Source organism: Chelonoidis abingdonii, chromosome 9, assembly GCF_003597395.2.
Source record: "Chelonoidis abingdonii isolate Lonesome George chromosome 9, CheloAbing_2.0, whole genome shotgun sequence".
In the NCBI taxonomy this organism is placed as follows: Eukaryota; Metazoa; Chordata; order Testudines; family Testudinidae; genus Chelonoidis; species Chelonoidis abingdonii.
The window spans coordinates 58,549,057-58,559,989 of NC_133777.1; the positions used below are offsets into that span (position 1 = coordinate 58,549,057).

The 10,933-nt window shown below is 40.4% G+C and overlaps 1 protein-coding gene across 3 annotated transcripts in view; it reads left to right on the forward strand.

Moving 5' to 3' along the window:
• Positions 1-10,933, forward strand: part of MYO1E (myosin IE) — a 147,520-nt gene that overhangs the window by 100,574 nt on the left and 36,013 nt on the right. For all 3 annotated transcript variants that reach the window (XM_032783616.2, XM_032783618.2, XM_075069581.1), the window contains exons 19-20: positions 3,894-4,038; positions 9,873-9,987. In XM_032783616.2, coding sequence (XP_032639507.1) covers positions 3,894-4,038; positions 9,873-9,987 — 260 coding nt within the window. The remainder of the gene's footprint in view (positions 1-3,893; positions 4,039-9,872; positions 9,988-10,933) is intronic.

The window sequence follows — 10,933 nt, forward strand, 5'->3', positions numbered from 1 at the left end:
CCTTTGAATGCCTTATTGTGGGGCTAGCACTGTATTTGTACATTAACATCTCTCTCTTTGCTGACTGAGAGTCTCTTAAATTAAAGTAATTTCAACCAAATAATAATATATATTCCAGCCTTTGGTGGAATAATTAACACAAAGCTACCCAGGATCAAATTGAGATATCCTATGATAGATCAGCAAGCTGGTACTTTTTTTTTTTTAAACTTCCATCTTGTATTTGAGAATCTAAGCTTTAATTCTAAAATAATAGTTATTGTTGCAAAGGCTGAGATAAGCAGATCACCCAACATTTCCCTGTGTCCTCACAGAGAAAGGAACAGAAGAATCACTCCAGATAGTGGATAGATCTAAAATAATGAGCATGGGCATCTTGTTTTCATCCATCATCATGAGAACCTCAGCCCAGAAGAACCGTTCAGTCTCAGTACCATACTCTGGTGCAAAACCAGATTTGCTGGGATCAGGAAAATCCAAGGAATAATGCACCAAGATACAAAATATTGCTTTCTTTTTGGAAGCAACATTCTTAGTGACAGCGCCCCTGGCATGAAGCAGAGTCCTGCCCAGAAACTTCATGATTTTTAGCAGAGGTGTCCTCTTCTTTGAAAACAGTGGGCAAAAATTAATTGGGGATGTAGCTCCAGAGAAGTCATTAGAATATTTCTAGGGATTAATTTAGCCCCTTTTCTGGGATAATTCATTGTGGCACAATCCTTCACATGATTTAATCTGCTCCCAGTTTTCCAGTAAAATATAAATATACTTCATATTGTGTTAGCCCACTTCAGAATGTTATGCTAAATAAATACAACTTGGAGAACGATGCACTTTCTGCTTGCTAGATAGAATAAGCAACCAGTAATGCATGTTAAATCTAGTGTCAGCTAGATAATAGCTGAACATTGATCACATATTGGGCCTGTGCAGATTCAAAAATCTCTCTGAATGAGATCTGCACAGTGAAAGCCACATGGCACTTAGGGAAGAAGGTGAACAGATTTCTACTCTTACAGGCAGAGATCCACAGGCAGTCATAGTCCATGAAACCCCCCTGCAGTAGGATTTAGCTCTTTGCTTCAGTGCAGTTTAACTTCTTGTTATAAGTAAAAATCTTCCTGCACCCTTTCCATTCACAGTTACCTAACATCCAGAACAAGCTCTGTTCTGACATCATGAGTCAGTGTGAGTAAAAGTGGGCTGAGGCATGGGATGGACAGGAAATGCATGTTTGTGCAGTTGTTTTCATTGGGAGCTCCTTGGCAGCTCTGTGTAAGTGGAGATTTCTGGGCTGAATGGACTTTTATGTCTGAAATTTTCATTTGCATGCAAAAAGCCAAAGTCACTGAAAAGGCCTGTGTGTTTTAAAGCATAACCAATCCAAGAGCTAAACCCCATACTCCCATATTTAGACATATGACCTAACTGCTTATTGTGCATTTATAATAGATTTTTTTTGGCAGTCATGATTTGGCATTTTTTCAAAGGCGTTTTAAACACAGGCTCAGCACTTGTGCCTGAATCACTCTTCCACCTTATATTGCATGAGCTCGAAAAGCCCAGATAGAGGGACATTAATACTACTAATTGAAATGGACAGCATTGTAAAATACACAGAGATGTGTTTGAGCAGAGGGCTATGCCACATGGCAATGCACAATGTAATACCACCATATATCATTACATATTATAGAATAATGTGGCTGTCCTGAAATTTTGACACTTCACAACATTCAGTATGTGAAGTGATCATGGTGGATATAACTGAGAGCAAAAAAAAGAATTTCAAAGTTTTTTTTTTTAATATAGCTTTGAAGATTACTATTTATATTACAAGTATTTTATTCTCCGATTTCCAGCCCTACCACTCTCCCCAAAAGTGGCTAGAATTTGTTATATGAAACATGTGTAAGACAAATTCAGAGGGAATATGCAAGATAGTATAACTTAGTTTTTCTTACACTGACTTAGACTCTCCTATATTAAGATTCCTTACGCCTACTTAAGCCCACAATACTGATGAAATTACATGCTGAACAGCCAGAAGAAACTGGAAATTAAGCAGGGTAGGAACCTCGTTAACTTTAACTTACGGCTTTTCTTGCTGCTCCATATAAATTACACTAATGTTAGACTCCCTGCTGCATCAGGATGGGTGTACCTAGGTCTAGGAGTTTTAGAGGGACCTAGTACTGTCCAAGTTACACCATCTTGCATATTACTTCAGCATTTGACCCTTAAACATTTATTAATAGAGCTGGTCAAGTTAGTCATTACAGATGTAGTTCCTTTTGTTGTTCACAAATTCTCCCAGTTTTCTTCTAGTATGTTTTCTGTTCATGAGTTTTTTCTGAAGTTCGGACAAGTACTTTGCATACTTTGAGTTGTTCACAGTTTATTGGCTGTCACTGTTTTTTGTGTTGTGTGGTTTGTCTTCTACGTCGCATGGCATCTGATCCCTGTCTGGGAAATGTTTTATACAGAAGAACAATGAAAAATGAGCTTTTCTAATAAATAACCATTTGTGCAGTTTCAGGGTCTGGAAACATTGTCACTAACACCCAGAAGCTGCCTCAAGGAACCCAGGAATCATAGTGAACCACACTCAACACTTTATCACTGATTTTCTTCCCCCTCTCTATTCAAATAGTTCCACTAATAAACACGGATTTACACTGTACCCCAGCATGTCTGGCAGGCCTCAGCAAAACAAAGCTATGATAAGGTGTCCAAAATAGAGATGAATATAAGATTGATTTTGGGGAGCAATTTTCTGCAGCTCTAGCTTCCAGTCTAGTTCACAAAGCAGCCCAAAAGTGCTTCAAAAGTTACTTATCCACAGGGATGCTAAAAAGCCTAGCCCATCGGTGGGCAGTAAAACAGGAAAGCATTGTGACTCTGCCCCTGTCAGTTCCAAACCCCATATTTCTAGTTAGTTAACCCTTAGAAAACTGGGCAGTTCCCATGTTGTTGTAACCTGGGAATTAGCTAATTTCCAAGGTTTAAGGAGGATGCTATGGGTCTTCATGCCATGGGGAAAAGAGGCCAGCAGTGAATCCCACCCTGCCCTGCCTCTTTCCTTCCGTGAACCACCACTTCTCCTGTGGCTGGTTCTCTCAGGCAGGAACTGTCTGTCCCTGTTACTGGGATCCGTGTTCTCCCTCACGCTACAAAACAGCAGGGTGGTACTGAGATACTCATCCAAGGAACATCATTCCCCACCTACTATATGTCTAGTCTGTTCTCTATTACAGCACTTCCCTCCCACCTCATATTCTTGTTATGGCCAGTTACAAAGCACCCCAGTCTTGAGCAGGTGGCCATCATCACAGTCCCTCCTCACTCTCCTGAAGGGCTCTCTGCTCGAGAGCAGGCCAGCTGCTGACAGTAGCTGGGCTGGGAGAGTGAGGCTGGCTACTAGCTTAGAAATTAGAGATTCTTCACAAATAGCCATAACAAGGATTAGAAGAGGGGGACAGAGAAGGGTTGGAATGGGAAACAGGTCCTGTGTTTGGGGAGGAATCAGTGAGGTGCCAAGGATGAATTACTGATTACCTCAGTATAAATACTGCTGATGAACCTGTTTGTCGTGAGATTGTCAAGGGTTAAGGAAGCAAAGCTTCATGTGTGTGTTTTAGTCACCTACTATTGGTTTAGGGAGACTGGAAAAGTTGGGACCAAGGACATTCATACTGGAAAGTACCACCTTTGTTAAAGTGAAAACCTATAAATTTGTGTGTCCTTCCACAATCCCTTTCATAAGCACTGTGACAACACAGAACAGAGGGGCCAACCCTAGGGGCAGTACTGGCTGAGAGCCAGTGGCATTCTCCTGCTGTGTGTGTGATGCCAAGTCTTAATATTTTTCTTCTCTTTTACTGCTGTCTCAGATATGCCATTCTGACCAAAGCAACCTGGCCTTCCTGGAAAGGAGATGAGAAAAAGGGGGTTCTCCACCTGCTCCAATCAGTCAGTATGGACCCTGATCAATACCAGCTTGGGAAAACTAAGATCTTCATCAAAGCTCCAGAGTCTGTGAGTATGACTGATCCGGAGTCTTTGCGCATGGCACAATTTGGTTGGTGTAGGTACGGTTCTGCCTTCTCCAGCTGTGCAAGAGGCCTGTGCAGGCAGGACCTGAGAGGGCTGGAATAATATCATTCTAGCCAGGCTCGACAAGTCACACAGGTCTGCTCTGAGGATGGAGGCAAGATTTACAGGTGCATTTATAGTGGGTGCAATATGTAATAAGGCTGCTGAATGACTACTCATAACATAGTGAACATGAGAAAGTCTTCCTAAGGAAGGCAAGGTAGGATGCAAGGATACTTTGGAAAGGGGGCTCCATTACATAGCACATAAGGGTTACATGGGACATGGCTTGCACTTAGTTGGTTGTATGAGAAATTGTAATATGCGGGAGAGTGATGCTATGAAAGCATATGTGTAACCATTAAAACAAGAAATAAAGCAAGTATTATTTGATCAAGCACAAACTTAACTAGTGAGGGGTAGAGTCAGCGTTGATAAAATGCCCAAAATATTGTGGAGGAGAAATTGTTTTATATTTACTAGACCAGCATCAAATGTTCTGGGATGACTGACATTTGAGAGATGACACCATGTGAGCATTAGAGAGCTGGACTATTTATCCCAATACTTGATGAACTCTTGTTGAAAAAAAATCAAGTTCAACCACTTCTGTTGAAAATTTTTTTCTTCTTTGTACATTTGTTATTCAAAAAAGATCCTTAGTGGGAAAACGTATCCCGTTCAGCATCATGTAGTCCTTTTCAGTCTTGAGACAGTCACACTTTTGGAACAGAGTCACATTGATTAGCGATGGAAAAAGACCTATTGGCTCACTGATCCAACACCTATTGAAGTCAAGTGAAGCTTTAGATGACTCATTTAGGCTTATATTTTGTTTCTCTCAAAATAAAAGGAGGAATGTGATTGTTATGGGGGGAACATTTGATTTGCTATGAGGGAGTATGAAAGGAATACATTCATTTTTATTAAAGAATTTCTCTTATATTTTTGTTTCACAACTTCATCTTACAGTGCCCAGCACTTTTTTTATGTTAATGTTTTTATTACATGAGGGAGAGTGTGACTTTGGCCTTAAATTACAGCTGTTGGGCTGCTTTGCTTTGCTATACTGCAATTAGTATGACTGTTAGCAAAAAAACAAAACAAAAAAATGGTATGTGCTGACAGGATGCAACATCAGTAATGTTGCTATAACCTAAAGTGCACTGATTAAGGGTGTGACCATGCCCTCACTGAAGTTGATTGAAGTTTTGCTATTGACATAGGCAGACGTCCTAGAGCCTGTGTGCCGAAATCCTATCTAGTACTTGCATTATTGTGAAGGGACTTTTATAAGCTTTCTGTAGATGGGGAGTTGCCAGCTAACTGTGAAGTAAGGTTTTATGAATGGCAGACAGGAGGCCATTTCCATTACACACCTGAATAAATAACTGTCTTCACGTATAAGGGAAAGTGAGACCCAGAGAAAATGGTTTGTTTTAGATTGTAGTTTTCTTTGTTTAATATCAATATGTACGACACCTCACTTTATAGCATTTCTAAATCTTTGCAAGAGTTCAGGGGCCAAACTGAGCAAAAGGTTTCTTAACATCTGAGTCTGCTGCTCGATCTCATGGTTTTTACTGTTTTTCAGGGATCTGTTATTGGCTGCTTGAAACAAACTGCTCATGGCAGTTTAACAAAACAGCAAGAGACAGTCAGCACCAATCTGGACAATATTTTTGTGATTTAATTATGCTGTAGTTAGTGGAGTGGTCATGCTGATGATAAAACCAGCACTAACAAAGGAGAATTTTTCTCCTATAAAAAGGCAGCCTTCTAACAACAAAATTTACAGTGCCATAAATTGATGCAGTGAAATATGTTTTATTCCATGACAATTAAGAAAATTACTCTACTGAATAATTCTAGTAAACCAGGTCTGTAAATCTGTCTGGATTAAAACAAATACTCTTTCAGCCTCTTATGACCATTATCCAGAATCTGATTAAAAAAAAATAATTTCTGAGCCTATGATGGGTGTTTCCTCTGAGCCCCACTGAGAAAAAGGAACCATCCCAAGGATTTTGGGTTAGGTCCATTTCATTCATATGCTTTCATTTATTCTTTTGGGTCCTGGATTAGCCTATCTAGACTATGCCATAAGAATCCAATTTTGTGGGTGACTAGTGTATGGTTATTTCAGGGTTTTGTACTTGCATATGGGATAGGATAACCAGATATCAAGTGTGAAAAATTGGGATGGAGTGGGGCAGGAGGTAAAAGGGTCCTATATAAGACAAAGTCCCTAATATCAGGATAGTCCCGATAATATTGGGACATCTGATCATCATAAGAAGGAGACATACATTTCTGACAGGATAGCACCCAAGGTACCAACTACTACATCTTCTGTAATTATTTTTTGTGATGTAACCTCTTGTGTTTTTATGTTATACCATGAATGGTTCACGACATCGCACTGACATTTAAGGCTGTAATTTAGGAGGCTACGTTAGATTACCCACACATCATACATAGAGAGAGGGGAAAAAAAAGGAGAGAAACTATAATTCCTCACAGTATGTATCAAAATGTAAAAGTCACTGTCAGCTTTTATATCCTATTCTATTTACAGCTATATATGTAGAGTTGAGGAGGGTATTTTTTATGTTTATGGGCATGATCCAATACAGAATAATCAATTGCAGGGGCTGTCTGTTCTTTATTAAAACTATCAGGTTAATGCATTTTAGTGTGAGTTCATTGTTTGGGTGGGGGGGGGTAATTTCACGCACAGCTTTGAGGCACTAAATAGTTAAGAAGCACAGAAGTAAAACTCATTTCTAAAAGGAATGTGGCAGCATTTCTTTATTTTTTTTGTATTGATGCGCCACATTAAGGTACCTCATTTCTACATATAAACTGAAAATTTTTCTTTTCTGCCCACATCATTTCAGTACCCACAAAACAAACCTTGACTGCACTTTCTAAAAAGGATTTAGTGTTTGTATTTTTAAAGCACAGCACTCCCTGTGTTACATGTCAGAGTTTGGGGAAGAGATGGTGTTCTAATATTTTAAATATGCTTCTTTAGCATTTCACTAACAGTAACCACTGAGGTTGTCACCACCACAGGAACCTCTTGACATTATCCTGGTGTGTCCATAATGGTCCCAAATGCAAAATCTCTATCAGGCTTGAGTCTAATCCACAATACATGATCACACAATTGCATTATATCTTGGCAAGTGGGCCATTGTCCGAATCTCTGCTTGGATTTAAACCCAAGACTTGCTCTGTGTCAGCAGCAATGGTAGTATGTCAAGTATTGATTCTGACAATGAAAATATTAAACATGCACTGCTAACATCAGTCCCTTCAGTTTTTTTAATCAGATATGAAACTTGTTAGACTGGCCAGACCCAATTTTAACCATATGATGAGCTGCAAAGCTTATGTTACAAATAAATGTGAAGAGTAGAAGCAGCCATTATGATCATCTAAATGTGACCTACTGCATAAGACAGGCTGTAGAATTTCATCCAGTAATTCCTGCATCGAGCGATGTTTGGACTAGAACATATCTTTGAGGAAGAGCTAGGATTATGTGTTTTCTTTGGAACACAGCTGATATCACAAGCACCTATCCTGTTTTTTCAGATATTATTCTTTAGAGGAAAAACAAACTGAAAACCATGCTTCAATGTGAAACTTTTGAGCTACTGTTTTTACACACAGCCCTTCAAGTGATTACATTTATGCATTTGGCAACATTTTGTGTAGTTGGTTTTACTGTTTTCTTAATGCTCAGTTCCACTTCCAGACCATGGCAACATCACTCCCATGCACTATTCAACACCCAGAACATCCCTGCAGTTCTGAGGAGTTTAGAGACTGGGAGGACTTATCTCAGTGCTGCTGCTGAAGAAGAAGCTGGCAGACAGGCAGCCATGTGTACAGAGAAGTGGCAGTGATGCTTTTAGACCTGCCTATTGTCTGTTGCAGAAAAGCCCCTTATAACAGAGGCAAGTGATCTGAAAACCCCTCCTAAATTATAATTAATCTTCCCAATTATGTGACTGGTATCATTTTAAAACTTGCTACTTTCTCAGTGGATTTTTCTTTAAGACCAACTTCCCATCCTAGGTTTTGTGTAAAAGCTTTATGTTTACCATATGATTTCACTTTGGTAGCTCTAGCTACTTTGCTGAACATGCAGAAAAGATCTGTTTGCTTTAAAACCCACATTGGATTACATTGGATAAGCATGACATTATTTTTCTTTTGGTAACGTCCACGGTTTCAAACCCCACGACTTCGAAATACATATACGCAAGCCAGCTAATTTTTTAAAATAATATCTTTTATGGAATTAAAACAGCCAACTGTACACTGGGAATTGGCAGCTTTTTGCCCCTCTTAGGTTATATTTTAAGCATTTTTTATGAAATTTCCTAATTCGTGCTGGGAAGCAAAAAGGAAATTTAGAGTCTTTGGTTTTCTCTCTCAGAAAACAACAGTGTCATGAGAAATTCCAGCAGCCTTTTCAAAGAGACACCTTGCAAAGAGTGCAGACACTATGCTCATGCCATATATTCCTTCTCCACTCACATCTCCCCACCCAACTTTATCTTTGCCTCTTTATGATTTATATATATACACACACACAGTTAAGAATTCCTAGTATATTATAAAATCCTATTTCCTTATCAAGGGTCTAACTTCCAATGTGCTATAACTAACATATAGCACACTGTTACTTATTTTTTTAAAAAGTGCACTTTTTAGTGAACATGAGAGGCATACCTACCACATAGCTAGGTCAGCATATGCTTATCTGAACTTAAGACACCATTCCATAAATCCAAGGTTTTGCTTTCTATTCCCGAGAACAACTTAACTCCTCAAGCACATCCTATGAACTGAAAGCTTACGGAGCTCTGACGTGGTAAATGGGAAATCTAACTAAAACGGTAAATCTTTAGTTATAATTATATAAGTGGCATATAATTTCTTATGTATAGATTGCCAAGAAAATAGTATTTCAGAACACAACAACAAGGTGACTTCAAGAACTTCTGGACATAGCATACAGGGAAATTTCCCAGAGATCCCCTAAAACTTTGCCAAGGAACAGTATGTTATGCACAGATTCATTGATCTGGATCCAAGCCATTTCTGGCAGGGAACCTAGAGCCCCGAGTAACATGGACCCACAGAACCATCCAAGGGGCTTCCAACACTGAAGAGTGTAACCAAGAAGTACAAGGAGTTTGAAATTCAGACTTGGACAGGACAGGAGCTAGTATTTATTCACCCTCTGATGCCTCCTGTATGTGAAACAAGAGGGCAGTATCAAGTTATGCACCCATTATGATGTGTTATCTAAGACAAGACCAGCCCCCTCCTATACTCTGGCAATGCCATGCCCAGATTCAGCCAAGGAGCAGCAAATGGTAGGAGGGCAGGTCATGTAGTATGACTGAGCAGGGCCCACTAGAGAATCACAGCCTAAAGTTGCGATAGGAGTGCTGCAGGGAGAAAAGACTATCCCTATTCACCATCCTCCAGACTTCGGCAGCAGGAGTAGGGGGTAGACTGTGCATGAGCCATTGTTGCCCACATCACCATCAGAGGACACTTCCTCCTTTCCCTGCAATATCTTTCATTCCCAGTCTGATGCTGGGCCCACTGACAGTGCTTGTAAGGCACTCTTGGGTCTGGAGTGTAACAAATAGGTGGCATCCATGGAGGTTGAAAGTGAAATGTGGATTTTTTCAACCTCACTTATTCCTCATCTAATGTGTTTGACCCATTTTCCTCTTTATCTGTAGCTGTTTTTGCTTGAAGAGATGAGAGAACGGAAGTATGATGGATATGCTCGGGCAATCCAGAAGGCATGGAGGAAATACATGGCCAGGAAGAAGTATGTACAAATGAGAGAAGAAGGTATGTCTTTACTTCTAATGCTGTAGGAGCTACATGAACTATCCCAGAGCCAGAAACAGAGCATGATTCAAATGAGCAAAGTAATATCTCCCATCCTGGAGTGCAAACTCTTGCATTGCTTTGTTTGAAGTTGAGTGCATTTTGCTAACAATTTGAAGTAATAGGGATAGAGGTTATCTAGTAGTTAGGGAGAGAGCTTCCCAGAGCTAAACAGAAGCTGGGACCTGGGTCTGAAATAGATTCAGTCCTAGAGTTTGTCATGCTTTATTGCCTTCTACAAGCTCTTAACTTTAAACCAAAGGTGAAGCACGCATGTTTTGAAAAATGTCTGATTCTTATTAGAAAACAAGTCTTGTTTTATGATGGTGGAGAACTTTGAGTAATAATTCAGATTTTGGGGACTGGTACTAGATATAGATACTGTTTCACTTCCAGGGACAAATCTTGCTAAACATATAGTTCTACAGTAACTCCTCACTTAAAGTCGCCCAAGTTAACATTGTTACGTTGCTGATCAATTAGACTATTAGAGAACATGCTCGTTTAAAGTTGTGCAGTGCTCCCGTATAATGTTGTTTAGCAGCTGCCTGATTTGTCCACTGCTGGCAGGAAGAGCAGCCCGTTGGAGCTAGCTGCTGGGGGCTTGGAACCAGGGTGAACTGGCAGCCCCCCTATCAGCTCCCGGTTTCCCTAAGTTCCCTGTGCTGCAGCTGCCCAGCAGGCTATCAGTTGCTGGCAGTTCAGCTGTCCCTCCCCCCACTGCCATGTGCTGCTCCTGCCTTCTCCCTTGGAGCTGCTCCCTGGAGCCTCCTACTTGCTGGGGGCAGGGCCGCCCAGAGGATTCAGGGGGCCTGGGGCAAAGCAGTTTCGGGGGCCCCTTCCATAAAAAAAGTTGCAATACTATAGGAGGCCCCTGTGGGGCCTGGGGCAAATTGCCCCACTTGCC